Source organism: Colias croceus, chromosome 1, assembly GCF_905220415.1.
Source record: "Colias croceus chromosome 1, ilColCroc2.1".
Taxonomy (NCBI): domain Eukaryota; kingdom Metazoa; phylum Arthropoda; class Insecta; order Lepidoptera; family Pieridae; genus Colias; species Colias croceus.
The window spans coordinates 13,819,954-13,847,069 of NC_059537.1; the positions used below are offsets into that span (position 1 = coordinate 13,819,954).

General features: G+C 35.0%; 1 protein-coding gene across 13 annotated transcripts in view; it reads left to right on the plus strand.

The window, feature by feature from the left end:
• Positions 1-27,116, plus strand: part of LOC123696589 (obscurin) — a 168,913-nt gene that overhangs the window by 84,658 nt on the left and 57,139 nt on the right. For all 13 annotated transcript variants that reach the window (XM_045642962.1, XM_045642946.1, XM_045642954.1 and 10 more), the window contains 26 exons: positions 96-377; positions 758-991; positions 1,143-1,332; positions 1,632-1,810; positions 2,352-2,578; positions 2,965-3,140; positions 3,775-3,950; positions 4,398-4,523; positions 6,324-6,481; positions 6,815-6,936; positions 8,642-8,820; positions 9,219-9,415; positions 9,744-9,902; positions 10,487-10,731; positions 11,252-11,377; positions 11,871-12,046; positions 12,668-12,855; positions 13,509-14,005; positions 14,821-15,058; positions 15,579-15,736; positions 16,578-16,702; positions 19,891-20,071; positions 20,692-20,809; positions 22,730-23,007; positions 23,891-24,088; positions 24,913-25,028. In XM_045642962.1, the coding sequence (XP_045498918.1) occupies positions 96-377; positions 758-991; positions 1,143-1,332; positions 1,632-1,810; positions 2,352-2,578; positions 2,965-3,140; positions 3,775-3,950; positions 4,398-4,523; positions 6,324-6,481; positions 6,815-6,936; positions 8,642-8,820; positions 9,219-9,415; positions 9,744-9,902; positions 10,487-10,731; positions 11,252-11,377; positions 11,871-12,046; positions 12,668-12,855; positions 13,509-14,005; positions 14,821-15,058; positions 15,579-15,736; positions 16,578-16,702; positions 19,891-20,071; positions 20,692-20,809; positions 22,730-23,007; positions 23,891-24,088; positions 24,913-25,028 (5,049 nt within the window). The remainder of the gene's footprint in view (positions 1-95; positions 378-757; positions 992-1,142; positions 1,333-1,631; positions 1,811-2,351; positions 2,579-2,964; positions 3,141-3,774; positions 3,951-4,397; positions 4,524-6,323; positions 6,482-6,814; positions 6,937-8,641; positions 8,821-9,218; positions 9,416-9,743; positions 9,903-10,486; positions 10,732-11,251; positions 11,378-11,870; positions 12,047-12,667; positions 12,856-13,508; positions 14,006-14,820; positions 15,059-15,578; positions 15,737-16,577; positions 16,703-19,890; positions 20,072-20,691; positions 20,810-22,729; positions 23,008-23,890; positions 24,089-24,912; positions 25,029-27,116) is intronic.

The window sequence follows — 27,116 nt, forward strand, 5'->3', positions numbered from 1 at the left end:
ATAACGATGCTTCGATCTTCTCTTCTATCAGCTACGCTTCGATTATTGACGTCTCAATATTAAACAAAACACTAAGTTACTTATTTGCCTTCTAGCATCACCCACATTAAAAGAAAGCAGCATGAAGGACGGCCACACTTACGAGTCCTTGCCTCTGGTGTACACGGTACAAGCGGCTGGTTCTCCGAAGCCAACAGTACGCTGGCTGCACGACGGTAGCGAAGTTAAGCCAGATAGCAGAGTTCATATCACCAATGATGGAGATGTGTACAAGCTAGAGATAGACGCTGTAGATCTGAAGGATATGGGCAAGTGGCAGTGTGAGATAAGTAACAAGTTGGGTAAACAAGTGCTGGATGCTCAGTTGGATGTATCACGTAAGTTTATTTAAAAATATTCTCATCAACCCTATTTTTAGGGACTTGTATTTCCCTACCGTTACTGCGTCTAAATACAGTATACACAGATATATTATTTACCTATGATTTTTCATCATGGATATACAACAATAGCTATCTATGTCATCTCATTTAAATGTAACATACTGTCTAGCATTGTGGAGAGTGTAAAAGTTGTTTGCAGTTTATTTTCTTCAGATAAACGTTTCACTATTGCGCTTCACTTACATAATTCGGGCAGAACCATAATTATGAAGCTTAACTTTTTATTCAAGTAATATATTCACTACTAAATCATCTACATAGGAAAATTTAACTAAAATAAAACATCATCTAAATAGGAAAAAATATCCTTTCAGCGGTCGCGGAATACCGCAAGCCCATATTCAAGCAACCACTCGAAGCGCAACGAGTTATGCAACGCGAACCAGTCACACTCAAGGCAGTATGTACTGCTGACCCGTTACCGCACGTGGCTTGGCTTCTCAACGGCAACGTGATAGTACCCGATGCGACGGTCACTACCAGCGCTGATTCTAAGGATCTGGAACATGGATTGAAGGAATGCATCTTTACTTTGCATATACCTACTGGTGAGTTGGCGTTGGCGTCTAAGTGGTATCAATGTCTTTGTTTATATGAGTTTAACGAAATATTTTTTATTTTATTTCCATAAATCTATGACCACACGACTACACAATTTTAAATGTCGTTTTTTTTTTTTTTTCTAATTTCCATTATCAGGTCGTCACCAAGACACCGGAGAATACACCATCCAAGCCAAGAACCAGTATGGAGTAGGGGAATGTTCAGCTCGTCTTGACATTCTGTTGAGACCACAGATCGAACCGCTGAAGGACATCACCACTGTACCGTATGAAGAAACCACCTTCATCACTAAGATTAAAGCGAATCCCATTGCCGAGGTTAAATGGTAAGTTTGGATTAGAATTTGCCATTAAAAGAATATTTATAACGCTAAATCTAGCAAAGCTATTTTTAATTGGATATTTAGTTTTAAAGCATTCAAATGCTTAAATTATTAAAGAATGTATAACATTCGATCAGTAGGCGGGATTCAAACCCGCATCTTTCGTCTTAAAATTTAAGAAAACCATTTTTAATTTGAATTATAAAGATATTTTAAAATCTGCAAAATAAGAACTAACTCTTACGCGTAATATTAATATTAACATTCATGGAAATTATTTCATTTTATTAATCTTTATTCAGGAGCAAAGATGGCTACGTAATCCAGCCCACAACAAACATCGAAATATCTCAAGACATACCTTCAGAAACGTACAGCCTCACCATCAAGAAAGTCGGCGTGACTGACGCGGGAGTGTACACTGTTACCGCTAAGAATGAAATCGGGGAATCGGCTCAACAGGCTAAACTTACTGTGCATAGTGAGTGAAGATTTATTTAAATTTTATTGTAAACTCTGCTTGACTTAGCTATAGATCAACATTAATTTAAATTCATCAGATCTTATAAAAGTAACTTATTGTCAATCTATCGTATAATGGCCGTTCCCAATATTCCAACTACGGTTATAGATAGACAGCTATCTCCGATAGCTAGTAAGGTTCTATCTATCGTAAGATAGATACGATATTGGGAACGGTCATTACTGGCTGACAGCTGTCAAATCGTTATTGGGACGCTCAAATAGACAAATTCAAAGAGAAAAATATACCACTAGTAAGCAGTTAGTCCTCCAGACGATAGATAGCGATCAGAGATAGGTTAGCTTATCGCTAGTAAGCTTATTGGGACGCCAAAACAAAAGTTAGATAGCAGTTTCTATCTTTAGTAGGATCAAACCGAAGATACGATATTGGGAACGGCCATAAACTAAGGAAGAATACGATGAAGACATACGATCTTCCACAAAAAAAATACTAGCTAGGTTTTCAGAATAATGTTGAATTTCTCAAAACCTTCCAGCAAACGAGCCAGTATTCACAAAACCGTTACAAAAGCAAACAGTCAAAGACTACGACGACCTCACCCTCACAGTGCGTTGTGACGGAGTACCGAAACCCCAAGTGAAATGGTACAGAGAGGGAATCGAACTTGTGAACGATGAGCGACGGACTATAACCACTGAGGTGGGGGGACAAGTGGACAGTGAGCTGGAGATCAAGCACTTTAATGCTGGAGATGCTGGCAAGGTTGGTATTTAATGTCATTTACTGTATTATGATGTTGTCAAAATTGTTCTAATTTTGTTATTATTATAGGGAGTTGTAAAATCTGTCATGGTGACAAAGATGATACCAATAATAATACTTTTTTTTGCAATATAAATAAGCGTGTCGAAATACAAATTTAATATTTGTTATGGAAGTTTAACTGTTCCCTCTTTTCTACATTTATTTTTTATGACTATAAACTTAAAATAAATATTTTAAATTGTAACTGTAGTTGTAAATTGTGTAAATGTATCCTATATTCCTTTGCTTACTCTCTGTACCTATTTAATAGACTTATAACACGAAGGACACTGCAACAACTTTGCTATAAATTATCCACAAATAATAAAAAAAATCCATTCCAGTACAAAGTGGTAGCCATGAACCTCTCCGGCGAAGCGACCACGGAAGCCATGATATCCCTCGCGCAGCTGGCCCCAGGGTTCGTGCACAAGCTGGAGCGGCAGCTGGACGTGGATGAGGGAGAGCCTCTCGAGCTGAAGGCCAAGGTGGACGGGAGCCCTATACCCACGGCTATGTGGTGAGTTATCTTGTAGAAAAAAACACTCGTGTCAGAAGTGAAACTTCTTTGCCAAGATTAAAAGATACCAAAATCGTCGCTTTACTCCATGGCGTGAAAGTATTGCCATTATGCGACCTTGAAATTTTACTCTCATTGCGCGTAAAGAAGTTTCACTTCACAAAGAAAAATATTGAATGCAACCCGCAGAAAGAAAGGATCAAACAAAAATAAATAAATGGTTTGTTAACGTTGGTAATGTTTGTATTAACATTAACTATTGCATTCACAACATTGTGCCCTATATTGGCTTATCCATACTCCATACTAATATTATAAATGCGAAAGTAACTCTGTCTGTCTGTTACTCAATCACGCCTAAACTACTGAACCAATTTTCATGAAATTTGGTATGGAGATATTTTGATAACCGAGAAAGGACATAGGCTACTTTTTATCCCGGAAAAATGACGCAATCCCGGAAATCCCACGGGAACGGGAACTATGCGGGTTTTTCTTTGACTGCGCGGGCGAAGCCGCGGGCGGAAACCTAGTACAGTATAAGTTATACTGAAGGGTATGGTTAATTAAAAGTACCCCTAAAAAGAGTATAAACAAAACTACTAATTCTACTATAATTATCCTTTTTACCCAGGTACAAAGACGGTGTCAAACTGCCAGCAGACGATCACATCAAGCAAACGGCTCTACCAGACGGCACGATCAAGCTGAGCATCGAACGCGTGACCCCCGCGGACTGCGGCGCGTACAAACTGGTCATTAGCAACCCTAATGGGGAGCATTCGGCCCTGTGTGCTGTGGCTGTTAACCGTTAGTATTGCTTTTATTGGATCGAAGAAAAATAAAGGGATAAAGATTAAAAAATCATCCAAGTATACGAAGTTCGTGCCATAAATATGATTTTATTAGCTCAGTTTTAAAAGTAACAATATTTTGAAGTTTAACACTTTTTTACAGATTTTAAACGATGTTTCTGCACTAATTTTAACTTACTTCGTTATTATTAACAAAACATCGTTATGGAACGCTTACATACCTCTAGAAAAAAATATATGACTTTTCACATTCATGTCTCTTTCACTGATTACATAATAATTTAATAAAATCTTTCTTATTTCCACCTATCGATTTTCTTTATGTTATTCCAAATCAGTAATATTAAAAAAATCTCTTCATAAACATAACACTGTATTGTATGGGCCAAATTAAGAATATTTAATTTAGGATCATAATAATTTTTATTTCCTCTCCTTTCAGCTACTCCTCGCAAACCATCATTCAGCCAAGAGCTAGAAGACGTGAAGGTGGTTGTTGGTCAGCCAGTGAAACTGGAAGCCAGAGTTATGGCCTTCCCAGCACCGGAAGTCAAGTGGTTCAAGGATGGTGAGTCCAATTTATAGTTAAATGTTTATATCCGAATCTTTTGTGGAGATATTTATAGGTACTTTTGTGGAATATGTTTTGTAAGGAGTATGACGTTGTTTAGGGTAATTTTACAATCGAAGATGTCCAAAAACTTTTATATGATCAAATTGTTATTTATTTTTTATGATAAGTAGTCTGTAATTCGTAGGTTTTCGATACCTATTTAAACATTTACAACAACCGTTCATTGGATCATATTTATTTTCCATTAATCTTAATATATATAAATCTCGTGTCACAATGTTTGTCCTCAATGGACTCCTAAACCACTTAACCGATTATAATAAAATTCGCACACCATGTGCAGTTCGATCCAACTTGAGAGATAGGATAGGTTTTATTCCGGAAATCCCACGGGAAAGGGAACTATGCGGGGTTTTCTCTGAAAATGCGGGCGAAGCCGCGGGCGGATAGCTAGTTTCATATAAGTATATAAAATTTTGTCTCATTATATTCGAAACGGATTAAAGCAACTTAAAAGGTAACCTATTAAAAACTCGAATTTCTATTACCCGAATCTTAAAACCCCGAAAACGGTTGTTAGAACTTTTAAAAGACAGATGTAATGAATGACAAATTTTTAAAATTCCTTTTTTAATTGCCCAGATGAATCGATTTCCAGATGCACCAAAACCAGATTTTTAAAAAGTATTTTTTTGTTTCCCGTATTCTCATAATACAGATCTCATTATACCAGATTCTCCGAATACTTTTTTTTGTTTCCCATCGTACCATTTTTCAAATAAATTATTGCCAAATTTTCATAATCTTTTTATTTGGTTCCCACATAATCGTATAACAGATAAACTATTGCCAGATTTTCATAATATTTTTATTTGATATCCATACAATCGTGATTATACCTTTACTATCGACTGAAAATAAACATTGTCAGTAAGTAAATTTATTGTTTTACTTGCCCATTACAGAAAGGTTTAAGTGTCAAATTCGACTCAGTAGGTTAGGTTAGGTTTGAACTGTGACCCCCCATGCACGAGCCGAGCGAGCGAAGCGAGCGTGCCGCGGCAGCGGCCGGCGAGTGCCAGAACCGACTCGCTATTGTTTTACTTGCCCATTACAGAAAGACTTAAGTGTCAAATTCGACTCAGTAGGTTAGGTTAGGTTTGAACTGTGACCCCCATGCACGAGCCGAGCGAGCGAAGCGAGCGTGCCGCGGTAGCGGCTGGCGAGTGCCAGAACCGACTCGCTATTGTTTTACTTGCCCATTAAAGAAAGGTTTGTGTCAAATTCGACTCAGTAGGTTAGGTTAGGTTTGAACTGTGACCCCCTGGAAGGATTTCGTTTCGCTGGATATCGTTTATTTGAATTTCAAAAATCTGGACATTGTTTGTCTGGATATCAATTAACTGTATTTCAAAAATTTGTGTTTTAAAAATCTGGCTTTCGTGCATATGGATTACGGTCATCTGGATTTTGTGCATTTAGATTTCGTACGTCTGGAACTCATTCGTCTGGATTGTAAAACGTCGTACAAATGAAGAAATGGGTAAATGAAATTCGGAGTTACGATTATTTGGCAAACAAAACTTCGAAATTTTGAAATTCGGGGTTATGAAAAAATGTCCAAACGTTTTCTGGATTATGATATTCGGAATATTAAAATTCGAGATTAAGATAGGTAACCAACTTAAAATCTTGATATAAAAAACTTTGATAACAGGAAACCTCTTATTAACCAACACAATAAATAAACCACGCATATTATCATTTTGAACCTTAAAATAACTATATCAAAAGGTCTGCCCATCCGTCCGAGTCAAGCGGTGAACTTCATCAACCAACCGGGCGGTATCATCGGTCTGGCAATAGACGCCGCTCGACCTGAAGACGCGGGACAATACTCACTGACGCTCTCCAATAAGCTTGGAGACGCTGATTCGAAGGCTACTGTTGAGGTTAGTGACAATTAATATATAGAAAAGCTATTAATAACCTAAATATGAACGCGCTTTCAAATGACTTCACTGAAGTGTAAAAATCGAATTGTGTGTTCCTTGTTAAAAAAAATATAGAAAAAATGTAACAAATTTTCAACATGGCTAAAGCCAAATTTCAATTAGTTTACTTACGAGATGGGACATTGCTATTTTGAAAATTATGAAAATTTTATTAATTCTTTAAGGTTAGACGTTGAAAACTTTATTTTTGATCTCATATAGATAGCCAAATCTTGTCACGTTTTACTTATGAACGTGAATTTCAATAGTTACATTATTATATTTCTTAAGGTTGGACAAAAAGAGCGCAAACCGGCATTCATAGCAGAGCTGATGCCCGCTAAAGTGATCGAAGGATTCCCGGTGAAAATGGAAGTCAAAGTTCTAGGACATCCTCCACCGATTATTAAGTGGTAAGTTATTTTTACAGTTATAAAACAGAAAATGTTTAAGAAAATTCAATAACAATTAAAAAAATATTTTTTACAAATGCGTCGAAACAACTATTTATCTTTACTTTGACTAAGTGATATATTTTATAAAATTACCGTTATAAGATAAATTTGTAGTCCAGTCTGTGGGGAAATGAAAAAGCCTCTGCTCTACAAAAGGTGGCGTAGAAAATGTTTTGAAACAATATTGTTTAGGTATGAAAGGTTAATAAAAATCCAAGTTTTCGACCTTGACGGACCCAGGCGCTAGCCACCATCTTGAATTAAAGGTGCTAAAATTAGGTATATTTTAAATAACTCCTCAATTGTTTACTAAATCACAAAAGTGTCTATGAGGGGTTCAAAGAAGACAAAATTACCTACATTTTTTGCATACATGATTATTCTGTAAGTCTTAAAGGTAAAAAGTTACAAGCGACGGAAATAATAATATTTACAGAAATCATATAATTTTAATTTTGTTTAAAAATTGTGCAGCTATCATTTTTTAATTCTCTTTGATGGCTTGGGCTGGTCAATGGTGGCTTCTTCATTATCGTCGCTGAAATTTTCTGTTTCATTGTCTGTATTTTTAGTTTCCAACCATGAAATTTCGTCGTCATCACAGTCTTCGTTATCTATCTGAATCTCTACTGCATTTTCACACAGCTGACCACTACAGAATCCATAAACAATAGAGCATTTTAATCCAGCTTTTCTGCAACTACATGCTTTGCTGCATCCTTTTTTACAGTGGCAAGAAATTACACTTAAAAGCATCTGAGGTGCTGCTTTCTCTGTCGTTGTTATTGGAGTAAGCCTATTGGTGTCATATCTCCAGCTCCAGTCTTCTGGATTTTTTTCAATTCCATACCATTTTTGGACTTGGTGGTATGTCCTAAATGCATGATACCATGCAGCGTCCTTTGTTGGCGGCAAAGAAGCAAGTTTAAATTTACTTTTTATTGATAACTAAGGATTCCTTATCCATGTCCCCTTTGTACAAAGTTACTAGAAAGCGTGCTCCAGCGTCTTCGATTTCTTCTGGTCAGGACGACGAAATTTCATGGTTGGAAACTAAAAATACAGACAATGAAACAGAAAATTTCAGCGACGATAATGAAGAAGCCACCAATAACCAGCCCGGGCCAACAAAGAGAATTAAAAAATGATAGCTGCTGTACAATTTTTAAACAAAATTAAAATTATATGATTTATGTAAATATTATTATTTCCGTCGCTTGTAACTTTTTACCTTTAAGACTTACAGAATAATCATGTATGCAAAAAATGTAGGTGATTTTGTCTTCTTTGAACCCCTCATAGACACTTTTGTGATTTAGTAAACAATTGAGAAGTTATTTAAAATATACCTAATTTTAGCACCTTTAATTCAAGATGGCGGCTAGCGCCTGGGTCCGTCAAGGTCGAAAACTTGGATTTTTATTAACCTTTCATACATAAACAATATCGTTTCAAAACATTTTCTACGCCACCTTTTGTAGAGCATAAATACCTACAGACTGGATTATTGCAATTATTTAGAGAATTAATTCTGAACAATAATAAGTATCAGGTCATTTAGTCTATAATAATTTAAAGTATTCAATTCTTAATATTACAAATCATGATTGCACCTAAACAATAATGCTAATTCAAGAAGATTTAAATCCATTTTCCCTTCCAGGACACACAACGGCAAAGAAATCGTCCCAGACGGTGAACGTATTCGCGTGGTATCGCAACCTGATGGAACCCACGCGTTACTTCTAAGCAAAGCAAGTGCTGAAGATGGCGGGAAATACGGTGTTGTCGCTATCAATGATAAGGGAGAAACGGCCAGCAATGCTGAGCTTAGTGTTGCCAGTGAGTATGATACTTAAGTTTTTTCAGCAAGTAAAATTAAAAAAATGCAATAAGTTACCTACGTACTGAAGTTGCTGCACGTATTTTAAGTATAAAAATTGCATAATGTTCTCATTATTTTTGGATAAAATCAATAAACGCACCAATATTTCCAGGTTTTATATTCAGAAAAAATAAATCTCTTAACATGCCAAAATAGGGAAATTTATAAATATTCTTCGGCAAATCATTTATAATAAGTAACATGACCCATGTTTATCGTACTATTGATCTTTATTTAATACAATGTACATTTATGTTGCGGAAAAGAAATATTTATAAATATTATGGGCATGCATATATTTTGTGTGTTTGACCAAAACCAAACATAACATTAAATCTTTCTCAATCATTTCAAGGTCGAACAGACGACTCCAGCCCAGAAGAACGTCCACAATTCCTACAATCTCTCCGAGAGACAACGGGTGATGAAGGCCAGCCACTCACCCTCAGCGCGCCGTTCCACGGAAACCCTGTACCAGAAGTGGCCTGGACCAAGGATGGACAGGATCTGAAGCCCAGTGACAGGATCCTACTCACTTGTGATGGAAAACGGGTAAGGAGAATGAAGATATTAATATGTAATGGTTTGTTCATTAGTTGATTTGTTTTGAATGAATGTTTAGACGGTTTTGAGCATTTCAAAAATATACAGAGTATTTTTGAGAATATACATTTTTATTTTTTAATATTCCTTAACTTCGTATATTAATAAATTGTGCTGTATTATAATCAATTATACAACCTTTTTTTCTTACTGCATATTATAATTACAATGTTACTTGCACTAATCAACCGCATAAGTCGTCGTGCATTTTATATATTTCCAAAAATCAATTAATAGTTTACCATTACATTTTAAATTAAAATTTCCCATTTAACAGGTTGGTCTCGAGATAAACCCGCTTAAGTTATCAGACGCGGGTGTATACTCTGTGAAGTTAATCAACCCGCTCGGAGAAGACAAAACCGAGGGCAAAGTTAATGTCAGGAAGGTTTACCAGCCACCGGCATTTACGCAACGATTCACTGACTTGCAACAGGTAATATATTATGTACTTTTAAAATCCGGCTCGAAGGACCTCTTTTTACTTCTGGTTGTATATTTGTAATAGGGTCCTATTTTGAGTTTCATGATATGCTATAATGACAATTTGCTTTTTTGAAGTGAAACTTCTTTAAGGGGGTTGGAAAGAAAATAGTGTAACATTTTTTCCTTACGCGTGACATTTTTCCGTTACGCGCCATGTTTTTCGTATCCCTACCACGCGTGATTCGACGTATTTCTGTAATTTTACATATAGTAAATTATTTTTTGAAAAATAAGGTCATAAAGAAGTTTCACTTCTTACGTGTGTACTCTAGTACACGCACACATTTTTTTTTTGTTATCGTTTTGTGTTATTTGATTTTGAAAATGATAGTTTATAATATTATACCGAAAAACAATGTTTCAAATTCCAAGCCAATGTTACAGATAAAAAATTGATAGTTTCCAATCTGTTAGAGCTTTACCATCTAACGACTTGTAAATAAACGACAAATTATTATCTCATTTAAAGTTTTACTGATGATAGCTCAAAACTTATTTGTTATTAACTTAATTGTTGAATATTGTTATTTACAGCTACCCTCATTCGACGCGAAATTCCCGGCCCGTATCAGTGGCATTCCAGCCCCAGAAGTCACGTGGTACAAGAATGGCACGCAACTATCTCCCTCTAACAAGTATACGATGAAGCGAGACGGCGATATGTGGTGCTTGTATGTGAGAGATATAACGAGCGAAGACGCGGGACAGTACAAGTGTGTGGCGAAGAATAGAGAGGGACAGGCTGAGTGTGAAGCTGCTTTGGAGGTGGTTGATAAAATGTGAGTGGAGGGTAGATTTAGTTTTAGGGATGGTTAGATAAATAAATATTAAATGAAGGTTTTGGTTGTGAAAATGTTAATAATTAAAAAGATAAACATTTTCATTGAATTTGATATTTTTGGTTTTATGGCATTCAAATGCTTTATTTTATTCTAATTTTTTCTATCCTTTATAAATTTAACTTTTTCATTGTTTACTAAAAATATATAAAAAGGAAAACTGCCTTATCTGACTTCTAGCATAGCGAGCTAACCTAATAACGCGCAGTCCAGTATAGAAATTGTAACTTGAAATTTTGCATAATATAACGTTGCATAAAAAATATTACATAGCATAGATACTATTTTGATATGATATTTATGTAAGTGAATAACTTTTTAAGGTTATAATATTCCTGACAATATTTTCCTTGAACTAATTTTCACTTGAATAGACTAGTTCTTCTATTTATTTTACACTTTTCTATTATCCTTGACATTCCAAAAAACAAAAATCTTTCATTAACCAAAATATCCGCAGCTCTCGTCGTGAGAAAGCAGAAGCGCCATCTTTTCTCAAGAAGATCGGTGACGTGGAAGTGTTCCGCGGACTTAGTGCAAAGTTCACAGCTTGTGCTACCGGCTCACCTGACCCGGATGTTGAATGGTTAGTGTATAAATTAAGTTCTTAGTGTTTTTAAGAGATCTTTTTTTTTGGTCTTGTTAAAATGGCTAATTTGGAATGTATTTGTTGTATCTTCCATGTTCAATTCTTCAGATTCAGTATTTGCCAGCTGATCAAACTTCTTCACAATAAAATTGGTTTCAATTATTTGAGCCGTAGCGTTTGAATCTCATTTGAATTTTTGGTTGAGTGTAGCTTGAATTACAAAGTTGAATAGAAATGTTGGATAACTTAGGGCTAGTTTTGCCAGTCACAATCTAATTGTATGGCTGATAGCATTTGACACTACGACAAGAATAGTCATACGTAATTGTCGGTCAATTAAATTGTCATATCCAGAAACTGAAATTTCCCAAAATCCAGTTCACAAACTTTTTCCCTTTACTTGAATCGTAAATATTATTCATAAATCAGGTCATAGCAGACTTTTCTCCTTAATCTTCCATTAAAATCATAATGTATTCACTACCCGCAGGTTCCGTAACGGCGACAAGCTGTTCCCGTGCGAGCGAATTCGCATGGACAAAGAGTCTACCGGTCTACTGCGTCTCACCATCAGTGGAGTAGAACCGTCCGATGTCGGCACATACAAGTGCAGGATATACAACCCGCATGGAGATGCTGAGTGTTCTGCGCAGCTCACTTATGATAGTAAGTTTTAAAGTGAAACTTTTATTACATCGTCTCAAACTTCTGGTCTGTGTAGCGCATGTCGCGTGACGCACGATACGTACGATAATTATCGTACAAATACGATAATTTTTAGTTAAATGTCTATAGTTTGAAAAAAGTTTCACGTTTACCGTGGTTTCATAAAACCACACAACATTTTTTTTATTTTTATTGTTGTATAGTAAACAACTCATAGTCATCTCAATAAATCACTTGACAATGGCCTTTTAAAAGGTCTTCGAAGATATCCGAACGCCGGAACATGTAAACATTTCTTCATATTATATGAATGTTCAGTCATTAGAAAAGTCTGCCTAATTGACGCGTAAGCAGAGTTTTACGCGTAGGCAGAGTTGTGCTTGGGACAATATTATAATATAAGGTTTTGGTTTTATTCTTGCTTAGTATTTTTTTGTAAAAGTTACTATTTCCTTTTTAAATTCACTTTAAAAATGGTGTTATGTTCTAGTTGGTATTTTATAACATAGCACAGTCTTATGCTGATTTATTGTGCATTTGTAGGTCAAAAAATGAGTAAAAATTTCTTGCGTTATAAAATAATTTAAACCTATTTCTCACAAAACATCTTTATCCTATCAGCGCTAGAACCCCAATCGGGCAAGAAGCCCCTCTCGGACCAGTACTCCGAGTTCGACAAGATGAAGCAGACCGGAGTGCCGATGCCGCTGTCCGACAAGCCGATCATCTCCCGCATGGCCGACCGACATCTCACGCTCTCGTGGCGGCCCAGCATCCCGCACAGACCGAGATTCCCCGTTACTTATCAGGTGTGTAAATTAAAAACTATGTAAAACCTTGTCTTTAGTTTAAGCGGTTAAAAGTTGTATTTTTAAAGACTGCTTTTTTTATTTTAAGCGAGTATTATACATTTAGAAATTAAAGATTTTTTAACGGATAAACGCTCGCTGTAAAGTGTTCGAAACGTCGGGAAAATAATATAATGAATAAATCGCGTTTAAAATCCGTTAAAAATCTTTAATTAATAAATCAATCATTTTCATATCTGAGGCTGGTGACATAATTTACATCGTATGTTCTTTAAAATATAAAGATAACGATTTACCGCCCGCGCAGTCAAAGAAAAACCTGCATAGTTCCCGTTCCCGTGGGATTTCCGGGATTGCGTCATTTTCCCGGGATAGAAAGTAGCATATGTCCTTTCTCGGGTATCAAAATATATCCATACCAAATTTCATGAAAATTGGTTCAGTAGTTTTAGGCGTGATTGAGTATGGATAAAGGAAAGAATTATCTAGATCTACGTTGAATTAAAGATATAAAAACTTAGCGTAATGCATATTTAATCTATCAAATTGAATATTGAAGAAGAAAAAGATATTAAAGCTTAAAATAATTGATAAACAAAATTTTCAATGAAAAGTTGTTTTAAACTATTTCCTATTATTTTATTTTATTCCAGGTGGAAATGTGCGAGCTACCAGACGGCGACTGGTTCACAGCCCGCACGGGACTCCGTTCTTGTGTCTGCGATATCCGCAACCTTGAACCCTTCCGCGACTACAAGTTTCGGGTTCGAGTCGAAAACAAGTTTGGTGTCAGCGACCCTTCGCCCTACGCCATCACACACCGAGCTAAACTCGAACCAGACCCGCCCAAATTCATACCTTATTTGGAACCTGGTATCGACTTCCGTCCAGAAACATCTCCATACTTCCCCAAAGACTTCGACATTGAGCGACCACCTCACGATGGATATGCGCAAGCGCCGAAGTTCTTGCGTCAGGAATACGACTCTCAGTACGGTGTGAAGGGCCATAATGTGAACTTGTTCTGGTTCGTGTATGGCTACCCTAAGCCCAAGATGACGTATTACTTCAATGATGAGCTGATTGAGGGCGGGGGACGGTATGATTCGAGCTATACAAGGAATGGACAAGCGACGCTGTTTATTAACAAGTTAGTACCTATAATTTAGAAATTAACGGGGAGACACCCGTGACCACGCTCGCTATAAAGTGTTCGAAACGTCGGGAAAATAATATAATGAATAAATCGCGTTTAAAATCCGTTAAAAAGTCTTTAATTTCTAAATGTATAATACTCGCGTAAAACCAAACCCTAGAAAATACTAAGTTAGTATAATTTATCGTACCTAGTATAGTAGTATGCAGAATATAAAGTTGCGCGTTTTACCCTTCTGAATTATTTCTGAATTAACTAATCCTTGACCATTGCTATTAATTTCTTAGCAAATTCCTTGGAAGAAATTTGACTGGAAGTTCTATATCAAACGTACGTAACGTTCTACGTTTTGAGAATTTGATAATTTTGAATAACTCAGGCCCCGAAATCACAGACACAATAGAAAATCTATTGTGTCGTGGTCAGATCGGGCCGCTCGGGGCTCAATGGGTTAACGGTAAAAATAAATAATTTATCAAGCATCAAGCCCAAGAAAAATCATTACTGTCGATTTTTTACATGGCGAATCAATCCGCTTATAAATTTTCTTATACGCATTACCAAAATATTTTAATCTCTATATCACTTCATCATAGTATAAAACAAAGTCAATTTCTCTGTCCCTAAGTCCCTTTGTATGCCTAAATCTTTCAAAGTACGCAACGGATTTTGATGCGGTTTTTTTTAATAGATAATGTGATTCAAGAGGAAGGTTTTAGTATATAATTTATTAGGTTTAAGTCAAAGCGGGCGAAGCCGCGGGCAGTAAGCTAGTTACTACATATTCTTCTTCTTGACTATTTCCCCAGAATGCTAGAACGCGACGTGGGTTGGTACGAGGCAGTAGCCTCCAACGAGCACGGCGAAGCTCGACAACGGGTTCGTCTCGAACTAGCAGAATACCCGACCTTCATCAGAAGACCGGAAGAAGCTGTTGTTCTACTGCGGAAGACCGTGAGACTGGAGGCCAGGGTCACTGGCACCCCGTATCCAGAAATCAAGTGGTATAAGGACTGGCAGCCACTGGCTCCTTCGTCCAGGATTAAGGTAATTTGGTTTAATTATTATAGACGATCTTATTTTATTTATTTTAGAAACAAACATTAATTTACAGAAAAAAATACATAGTAACATAAATAGACCTATAGTTTCATTTCTTAACGATCTCTATTATAATATTTACGCATTATAATAATTTATATACTCGTTTTAAGTGCAAACTCAAAATGTTGAAGAATTGCTGTCTTGCCTTAAAAAATTTTGATTTAATTACAAGAAAGTTATCCAGTCACTCTCATAATTCCTAATCCATTTATTTTATTCTTTGTCTATTTATTGCCTTACTTGAGATAAATTCTCCATTCTCGATTCAATCATAATTTCTGATTCATTTTATTTAAACAGCTGCAACTTTCTCAACCATTATTGTTTTTATGTTGTGTCCATAATTAATGTCATGATTTCATCCAAAAAAATATGGTTACCATGTTGGAATTACGTACCCCCTTAATAAATACTTGAATGACGGCACTTCAGAGTCACTACATAAGAATAAATATGATTACAGATGCAATTCATAGAACCAGATACAGTGATCCTAGTGATCCACGATGCGATCCTAAAAGACGAAGGGTTATACTCTGTGTCTGCGCGAAATGTAGCTGGTTCAGTATCGTCCTCCGCCATGCTGCATGTGGAGGAGTATGAGCATGAGTACTCGTCTAGGTGAGATAAATCACTACATAGTATAAAACAAAGTCGCTTTCTCTGTCCCTATGTCCCTTTGTATGCTTAAATCTTTCAAACTACGCAACGGATTTTGATGCGGTTTTTTTAATAGATAGAGTGATTCAAAAGGAAGGTTTTAGTATATAATTTATTAGGTTTTAGACAAAGTGGGCGAAGCCGCGGGCGGTAAGTAATAATGTCACCCGTTGACGTACTATTTACACTTAAACTCACAGGCAAAAAGTTATTTAGTGTAAATCGACGCACTATAAACTCAAACTCAAACATTTATTTATTGAACTTCTTTTAGAAGCACTTTCGAATTTTTATTACATATTTTTAATATTTACCTACCACCGATTCGGAAAGCAGTATCTATGGAGAAAAACCGGCAAGAAACTACATAGTTGCTCTTTTAAAATCATGTCTATTACAATTTAAACTCACAATCGTCTATTAAATGGTCGTCAAAAATGTCCAAACGTATAAAACATTCGTTGAAATAACTACCTTATTTCGTTGGTGTAATGTTTAAAGTCTGTTATATTGCTCAATAGGAAACTCTGCCGGATATACGCATAAGCAGAGTTTGGCCTAAGACAGTTTTTATCATAATTGTAATTATAGATACTGTGTGTCAAAATAACGTTAATTTACTCATTAAAGTAATTTAAATTGAACATCTTCATCTTAATATAATCAGTGCTTCTTTTTCTCCAATATCTAATCTACTACCGATGGATTCTACCCATATCAACATATTATTCGATTTTCTTACAAATTTACCCTATACTAAATATTTTTAATTTCATATGAATAAATAACTTATTGTATACAGAATCCGCGAACACCCACCCCGTATAAAGGCCAGCTCGAAGCCGTTCGGTGATTTCTACGATCTCGGTGACGAGCTCGGTCGTGGTGTTCAGGGTGTGGTATATCATGCTGCTGAGAGACTTACAGGTAATATTGTAATTAATTTAAAATGAGTATAAAATCTTAAAACAGGTAATATTTTGGTTTATTGTCAATTTTATGTTTTATTAATTATAGTATTGTAATCGAAGTGTACATTTCAATTTTAAGATGAAAATTAAAGGAGTTTACGACTAAATCATCATCATCATCATCAATACATATAATAAAATTCTAGAAAAGCGGTGTCTGTACAATGAAAATATGGAAAAAAAAATTAGCAGGTGTTATTACTAAATCGATCCCAAACCCAAAACTGTAGTTAAAAAAATTTTTGTCTGTTTGTCTGTTTGTCTGTTTGTTTGTATGTTCGTGCACGCTAATCTCAGAAACGGCTTATCCGATTTAGATGCGGTTTTCACTAATATATTGGAGTAATCTTCATTTAACATTTAGTGTTTATTTCATGTCAATCGGTTCGTAAACAAAAAAGTTATAACCATTTAAGTATTCACGGTGAACATTTGCTAAGGCATTCTATTTATTGTACACTGTACAGTGTACGATATAAGTTATCTGTTACGGTTATTCCTATAAATGTCCAGGTGATCATATCGAAAGTCCCCAAGGGTGGGGGGAGAGGGGTAAGCTGAAGTAGTAGGGGGGAAGGGGTCAAATTAGAATTATGTTTTTTCTAGGTAAATTTTATACATAAAATGTCCTTTAAATTATGTCGATTGTCGTATTATATTTTTAACTCCCGACGCAAAAAGATGGGTGATGAGTGTTTGACAACTATATGTGTATAATACATGTTTGTGCTACCGTAGCTCGCTAACAGGTAATCCGAATTTGATGCGGTTTTTTTTGTTAGGCAGCATATTTTCAGACGCTGGTTCTTAGATAAAGTGTACTTATCAAAATAGGTTAATCCATTTATTATATCTAGGTATATAGGGGTAAAAGTGAAATGAAAGTGAACGACCAAATGAAAGTAACAATAAGTCAAATTTTATCAAAATCGGTTCATCCATTTATTTGATATAGGTATAAAAGTGGTAATAAAAAAATGAATTTTGTCAAATATACTCAAGTGACATATCAAATGAAAGGGCATGACGTGTAAAGTATAATTAGACATATTTAATCAAAATCGGTTCATCCATTTATTATACCTATATATGGGTAAAAGTGGGAATGAAAAAAACGAATATTGTCAAATATGAAAGTGCATAACGGGTGAAGTACAGTTAGTTATATTTTTATCCAATTCGGTTAATCCATTTATTAGATTACAGCGGTAAAAGTGGAAATGAACAATAATCGAATGTGGTCAAATAATATACTCAAGCGGGGCATATGAAAGGGCAAAGTGTGAATTACAATTAGTCATATTTTATCGAAATCGGTTCATCCGTTTATTACATTTAGGGCACTTTAGGGGCGACAGTGGGTATAAATAAACCAAATGGAGCATCAAACGACAGGATATGACGTGTACAATGTACATATAGGTACAATTACGTATAGATATGGTTTACATCAAAATCGGTTCTGCCATTTACTAGGGGTGGAAAGGAAAGGGTTAAAAATCTGTGAAAGAAGAGGAGATATGGGAGCGAGAGGATAGCCACACCCTGGAAATTTTGAACTCTACTCAAAGCCACATAGGCCTGGCCCTTGGAATTTTTTTTTCCTAAATATACCACTTCTTTTGCCACTGTGGTCCATTACAATTTGGGCACGGTTACGGCCCAAATCAATATGATGTAGGAATGTAATATGGAGGTACATTTGATAGTTCGGTCTCGCTCACTTGAAAATATTACATGAAAATAAGAAACAGAAGTTTAAAAATTTAAAAATTAAAAAAAAATCCCAAAGCAACGAAGATAAAGGAATAAATCATTTTTCAAACTTCCCGACGATCTTAAAAATTAAGTACCATTCTAAAAAAAAATATTTATAGAGGTATATATGATATTATATTATGATAATGTTGGCATGGCAGCCCCGACGACTTTGTTTTTTTTATAAATATTTAAAATGGTATTTATTTTTAAAGATCGTCGGGAAGTTTGTGAAATTATTTATTCCTTTTTCTATGCACTTTTCTTCGTTGCGTTGGGTTTTTTTTTTTTATTTAATTTTTATTGCACGGTCTAAACGGTTTAGTTACTACAGGCGTGAGACAGGAAAGATCTGATTTGGATTTGGTGCTGGATTTGATAAGAACTGAGTATCGATTAAGCTGATCAGTTGCTGCACGATACATTGTTAATAACATCCATACAAGGAAGGAAGAAATTTGCTCGCCTCCCCCCTGGTGCTTAAAAATAATATGACATAATGTAAAAGAAATACATAGAAAATTAATAAGGCATTTATTTTTTTTTATTTTTTAGCACAGTTCGGTAATAAATTTTACTATCAGTTCTTTTAATTATTTATGGTAGTACGTGTTTACTCAATAATTAAGTTAATTAGTAACTACTATGCAGTCACTATTCCACGCGGACGAAGTCGCGGGCACAGCTAGTATTTGTAATAAATTGTTTTGGAATAAGAACTAACTAATAAATTGGCCACTTTTTCATTTTTTGCATACTCTGAACTCGGAAGTATACAACATTGTTACATCTTTTTTGTTTTTTTTTTTTCATCATAACGTTCTCAATTTTCATACAATATTGTTACGTCTTATAGCTCAAAATCTCAAATCTATACATATAATAAATCTGTAGAAGGTTCAATTCTGTACATTGAAAATATTGAAAAAATAAATAGCAGGGGGTGTTACTGGATCGATACCAAACCCAAATATGTGATTAAAAAAATTTTTGTCTGTCTGTCTGTCTGTCTGTCTGTCTGTATGTGAAGGCATCACGTGAAAACTAGCGGTTCGATTTCGATGAAACTTGGTATAATTATACCTTATTATCCTGGGCGTAAAATAGGATACTTTTTATCCTGGAAAAATACGTAGAAAAAAATTAATCTTAATTTTTCAGTTTTATCCATAGACGTTGTTCCGTAGAACCGCGAACACACGTTGCGTATTATTATAGGCCTAGCCGTATTTGGGAATTGGGTCCAATAGATATTTATATTAAGATGTCATTGTCAGAGTTACTCAAAATGGAGAAATAACCATCCACGCGAAGACCGACATCCGCGCGGACGGAGTCGCGGGCGGAAGCTAGTCTAAACTAAACCATTATATGATCTGTCTTCAGGTCGAAACTACGCAGCGAAGATAATGCACGGTCACTCCGAGCTCAAGCCGTTTATGCGCAACGAGCTAGAGATCCTGAACCAACTGAACGACCGCCATCTTGTACGGTTGTACGACGCGTACGAACATGAACACACGCTTGCGTTGGTTACTGAATTAGCTGCGGGTGGGGAGCTTGTCAGGTATGACTTTTAATTTTATTATTTTGGAAAATCTTAGGTAAAATGGCATTCTTTATAGGTATGTAATATAGGCTTTTAATTATATTATCTTGGAATTACTCTTTCTCCTCTCCATCTCTCAGTGTAATGTATGATTTCTTTCTATCTTCGAAAAGTCTGCCAAATTGACAGGATAAAGGAAAAATCCGTGGTCAGAAGAAAATGTTCTGGTCAGACCAAATTAAATGGCTTTTAAAACTATTGTACTTGAAGCTATCCATGTTGGAGTAGATCAATACTAATGGCACGAAATAAGTAAGAAAACTCTACTCCGAATATATGATGACGAGTCTCAAAGTTAAAGGGGAGGAATTTTACTAATGGAAACCACTAATTGGCACGATAGGCGATCGTTATTTGCGAGAACTATAATTGATGAAATTTAAATAGTCGTTTAGTTTCCTTACTTTTTTTTTTAATTCTTAGCGCAAATTTCCCAAATTTTACTTCCACTGACAAAACATATTACAGAAATCGGTCAGGATGTGATCATGAAAACAGGGAAATTGGGGTTCATTTTTTATGATCCCCCAATGTACATTATCTAAACACGTATATTCACATACTACTATTACATCCAGGGACCGTCTGCTCCGAAGCCAGGGCTACACAGAGCGTGAAGTGGCCGGATATATCCGCCAGCTGTTGCGTGGTCTGAAGCACATGCATGATAATAGCTATGCGCATTTGGGACTTACCGTGAGTATCTGCTACAACTTACATGATTTTACGACGCCCATTGTGGTATAGGCCATTACGTTTAAATTTTTGTATTACACTTAGTCCATTGAAAAGTTACATTTGGGGTTGCATTTCTTAGAGGACGCAATTTTATTTTTTTGATGTGTAGAGGGGGTTAGTGTGAAGCTATCACCAAGTTTGTGGGGTCGCCGCCCTTGTCCCACGGCCGCCATCTTGAAAATAGCGGAAGATATGGCTTATACGATATATTATCTCTTAAACTGTTTATCTGATAAAAAAAATTGTTAACATTATTTGTTGCAAATTAAATTCTCTACAATTTTGGTCCAGTAACTTTTTGTCGTAGAACTATAAATAAAAAACTTATAAGCGAAAATGTTCAGATAATAAAGATATTTATATTTTTCAATAAAACTTTTTTTTATCATTTTACGAAGAAATGATATCAGACCATTTTTGTAGATTTTTTTTCGAGGAACAACTTTTACATACAACATTTTTTCATAAAGTCAATAGCTAAGGTTTTAAAGCGCTCCGAAATTAGTACTATTTTTCAGTACTCTTAGCTATACGTTATACATATATTATGTGTGTACTAATAATTATTTGTCATCAGTAATTGTTTTTTTTTGTTATTATAATATTTTTAATAATTAATTTTGCAATATTATTAATAATTAATTATTGACTCTTTTCCCCACCACCCAGGAGGTAGAGTCTGGAAGCACGTTTATTTTTTACGTCGAAAAGCAGGGCTGAAATGTTCTGTTCTTGCAGTGCTGCATGGCTAAAGAGCCAATAGCCAATATATTATGTATAGTTAAGAGTACTGAAAAATAGTACTCATTTCAGAGCGCTGTAAAACCTTAGCTATTGACGTAATGAAAAAATGTTGTATGTAAAAGTTGTTCCTCGGAAAACAATCTACAAAAATGGTCTGATATCATTTCTTCGTAGAATGATAAAAAACAATTTTATCGAAACATTTAAATAGCTCTAATTTCTGAACATTTTCGCTTATAAGTTTTTTATTTATAGTTCTACGACAAAAAGTTACTGGAGCAAAGTTGTAGAGAATTTAATTTGCAACAAATAATTTTAACTAATTTTTTTTATCAGATAAATAGTTTGAGAGATATATCGTAAAAACCATTTCAACCACTATTTTCAAGATGGCGGTCGTGGGACAAGGGTGGCGACCCCACAAACTTGGTTTTAGCTTCATATTGAACCCTCCTACACATTCAAAAAATAAAATTGCGTCCTCTAAAAAACGCAAGGTTAGGCCAAAAAAATGTAACATTTCAATGGACTAACTCTAAAAACTTGTATTCATGGTAATAAAATAATTGTTGAACAACATTTAAATAACATTTTAATACCATTTTCTTTGTTGATTCTAATATAATTAAATAACTAAATATTTCAGGACAATTTTCAAACACGACACGATCTGATCTCATACTGAGCTTTTCGTTTAAGCTTTGTGTTAGATGTCAGATGACTTAGTAACATACATAAGTATATAATATAAAATAAATAATTATATAGATAATTAACAACCAGACACAGAGCAAAGATCTATGTTCATCACACAAGTATTTTCCCTAGATGGAAATCGAACCTACTACCTCTGGCTTGGAACAGTTGGAAGGCATAGTCACTATCAACCAAGCCAAACCGGTCGGTCATTTATTGTTAAACAAATGCATAAATGCGAGCAACATGAGAAGACCTTTGAATATCTCTGTAATCTGGACCACTTATTAATATTTTATTCTCTCTTTGAGAACATTGATCGTATCTCTCCAAAATTCTGAAATCCTGTACTTATTTCTCATTAATGATAGTAATTCGTATTAAACAGTACAGTAGTAACCAATAAAAATGTAACTTGAATTCCATTAATATCCACAGATCGGCGAGCTCCTCCTATCCCACGCGGGTTCCGACGAGCTAAAGATCTGCGACTTCGGCTTATCCCGGAGGATCCATCTCAACCAGCACTCGTCTCTGAACTACGGGATGCCGGAGTTCGTTGCCCCGGAAGTGGCTAGTGGGGAGGGGGTCGCGTTTCCGGCGGATATGTGGAGTGTGGGGGTCATTACGTACATCCTGTTGGGTGGCAGGTCGCCGTTCAGGGGGGCGAATGATATGGAGACGTTGATAAGGGTTAGGGAAGGGAAGTGGGAGTGGTGAGTGTTGCTGACTTTTTGAACGTGTTGAAATATTTTGTGTTTTTTTTTTCGTGATTTGTAGTTGAAAATTATGGTTGGTTATAGTTGTAGGCGGTGATCTGTAAAATTATTATTGGTCAGTTGTAGGCGAATCACAATAAATAGTTATAACTAGTCAAAAGATTTCAAATTTTCAAATTCAAATGATTTATTGTAATTAAAATAATTATCGCAATTAATTAACGTAGCAAAACATACAGAATTACCATAAATATGGACATGAAGAGTACCTATTGAGAATCAACTTGGAATCCGAATATACGTAAATATTTAAGTTCTAGCATATATTTGTTAGTTAGAATTTATATTTCAAAATATTTAATACTAGCTTCCGCCCGCGACTCCGTCCGCGCGGAAAAATTAAGAAAAATTAAGATTTATTTTTTTCTACGTATTTTTCCGGGATAAAAAGTATCCTATTTTATGCCCAGGATAATAAGGTATAATTATACCAAGTTTCATCGAAATCGAACCGTTAGTTTTTACGTGATGCCTTCACATACAGACAGACAGACAGACAGAAAGACAGACAGACAGACAGACAGAAATTTATTTGATCACATATTTGGGTTTGGTGTCAATCCAGTAACACCCCCTGGTATTTATTTTTTCAATATTTTCAATGTACAGAATTGACCCTTCTACAGATTTATTATATGTATAGATTAAAAATCTGAATGATGCAATTCCCAGTCGAGTTTTTCTAATGCAACAAGATTTACATACTACCCCAATCATACATACAGACCGAGCTACACTTTCTCCAGTATCAATAAACCAATTATTATATTAGCTTAATTTCTCCTTTAACAATTTCACTAATTAATTAAAAACTCCGCAGGTACGACGAAGAATGGTGGTCCAGATTCAGCCTCGAATCTCGTGACTTCATCTCAAAGCTGCTAGTGCTGAACTGGCGCGAACGACTCGACGTGGACTCTGCGCTTGCGCATCCCTGGCTTAGTCTCGCTGATAAAATATATAAAGATGAATATATTATATCTACTGATAGATTGAGGGGATACTATAATTCGTATAAGTGAGTTTTTTTTTTATATTTTCAGAAGTATTTAAGGTTATTAGGGTATACAGGGTGGTATTTTGTAATGTAGATGCAACGACTTTATTGGCATAACGAGGACGTACTCTTAAACTGTTGATAGAATGTTTTTTTTTATTTTGTGAAGACATTATTTTTTATTTAAAAATAAGTAATTACAATTATTGCATTTAAATATTTCCGAAAACATCTGGCAAGCAAACCTACGATATCATAGTCTGTTTGTTACACTTGTAAATTTATTGCATCGATCGTTAGGGTCAATAATTATAAGGTGAATAATATGTTAAATAGTAAAAGTTGGTAAATACTTTTACTATTTAACATAATAATTCATATTAGGTATTTCAAATCAGTCACACATAATGTGTCAAATTTCATGAAAAATCGGTTCAGCAGTTTTTGCGTGAAGGAACAAAGAAACAAACTTTTGCATTTATAATATTAGTAGGGTTTCGACAGTAATTTAAATTCTAAAAAAAGAGTGTGTGAGTGAGTGTGACTTATGTACACGCGTTAGAAGTTATACTTTTTTGGCGTATGGAAAAAATACTAGAATTTACAACTCGAACATAGTTACATACCACCTAGAACTAACTTCATGCTGTTAAATTTAGGTGTCGATGTGCGCGCGCATCGTAAAAATTCACTCTCATCATTTTTCTCCATCGCGCCAAAAGAAGTATAACTTCAATAAAGGCCAATTTCACAATTAGAATGATACATACTATAATTTATTCATTAATTTAATAGACAAAATGTCTAAAATATCTAAAATAAAATATGTATAATATCTTTCCCAGGGAATGGACCAGCAATGCGTCATGTCGCACGTGGTTCCGGCGCCGGCCGCTGGAGGGCGCCTTCACACACCCCTCCAGGATGGTCTACCCGCCCGGGGAGATATACACTCCTGAGGGTGAGATTTGTAGCTTTTTTAAGGGTTTTTCTATTTATTGATAGCCTAAGAGGTATGTAGGTTTGTTTTTTGTTGTTGATAGAATGAGTTTTTCTTTTTATTGATAGTTTAAGAGGTGTGGAGGATTAGCATACAATGTAATTCACAAAAAACGTTTTCGATCCGGCTTGAAGGACCAAAATAAATTTGTTTTGTTATTATGCTAAGTCTGAAATTGGTATATTTTGTCAAATAATGTAAACAACCAAAAACTTTGTATGAAGTTAGCCCACATAGAGATCTGAGGTAAACTAAAACCACACCCCGGACACTCCATACAAAATTATCGTTTTGACAGTCACACTGTAGAGACTGCAAATGTGTGTGTTAACGCTTTATGGTTGGCACATTTTTGACTAGCGTAAAAAAAATTCGCGTTTTTCTGATGAAATTAAATATTATTAAATATTCTTTTTTTTTACATCCGTAAACAGCACAATATCTAACCATTTTCTACGAAAAACGATAATTACAAATCCAAAATAATAAAATTACTTTAAGTCAATTTGATTAATGTTGTCAATCTTCGTTGCGTATCGTCCCTGTAGAAAAATATGGACCATTTTATCACAGTTGACAGATATATACTACGTACATACAGTTAGGAAACTAAGCCCCTGCGATGAAATTATGATGTATAGCTATAGGGCTGTTACTTTTTGGTATTTTACCGACTTCAAAAATAAAGGAGGAGGTTATCAATTCGGCCTGTATATTTCTGTTTGCTTTTTTTCACAGTTGATTTAGTGATAATTTTGAGATTAAAACCCGTTAAAATACAAAAATGGTGTAGCCTAAATATGAATTTACAAGAAGAAACAATCCGAATTAATACAGCTTGTAAAAGTAAATACGTTTTTATCAGTGCTATACTTCGAAATCCTGTTTTGTTATGGACGCCGAAGGCTATTTATTAATGTACCTAAATTATTTATAATGCTTGATATTTGTATAATACATATTCAATAATTATTTTAAACCAGAATTAACAATACTTGTATGTAGGTATACCTACTGAATTATTTTTAAAACGATAAATTAAATTAAATTAAAAAACACAAAATATGCAAAAATAAATTAAAATTATTATTATACGAGCATAAAACCTCCACCTTTTTGTTTTAGGATGACAAAGAAAATAGTTTGACAGGCTTAGTGCTTGACAAAGTGGTAAAGTCACGTATCGATAAAAATACAATAATTATAATATCTATCTTTTTCTTCCCTAATATTTACGTAATTATGCACATAAATTTAAACAAGATTTTTTAAGGTTTCCATTTTTTTAGATTTTCGTGCTCTTCTAGATTGCGTAAAATATAAATGCGATCTTTAAACAGACTGGACTCCTAATAGGTACTATTTGTAGCTATCATTTTGATAGAAAATATGTCAACATAATTTAAAACTCATACTACCATATCTACAGAAATTAAAAAATAGTCTCTTTTTAACTTGTAAAAACCGTAGTCAGATACGGTATTTACAAATACAGTAGAACCCGTTTAATACGATCACGCTCAATATGATTTCTCGTATAATACGCCATTTTGCATCAGTCCCTGCAACTTGAGACATGTTTTCATACATTATTTAACGCTCGTCATCCCGTTTAATACGCTCTAACGGCCAACACATATTACCCCTGCGACAGCGGCCGACTCAAACCCGACTGACTGAAATGACGCGATGACTGCTGTGGTTTCCTGGATATTCATTGATGATAATGTATCATCATAAGAAATTCAATCTATTGAACATCTTATTGAGAGTGTGAATAACACACAAGAAGAGGCTCAAAGTGGTAATGATCAAGAAGAAGATGAGTCAACTCCGATATTGACACACGCCCAGGCATTATCAGTAGTTAATGATTTAAGACGCGATGTAACTTCTTTAAATCAAAAGCGACGTCGACAAAAATTAGTTTCAGATAGTTCGATTCCCGGTCGATGCAAGTGATTTTTCGACAATCTTTGAATGCAGTTATGATTCTTTTTAAAAATAAAGGAATGTTTCGTTTCAGCAAAATTTGCTATCATTAGTATT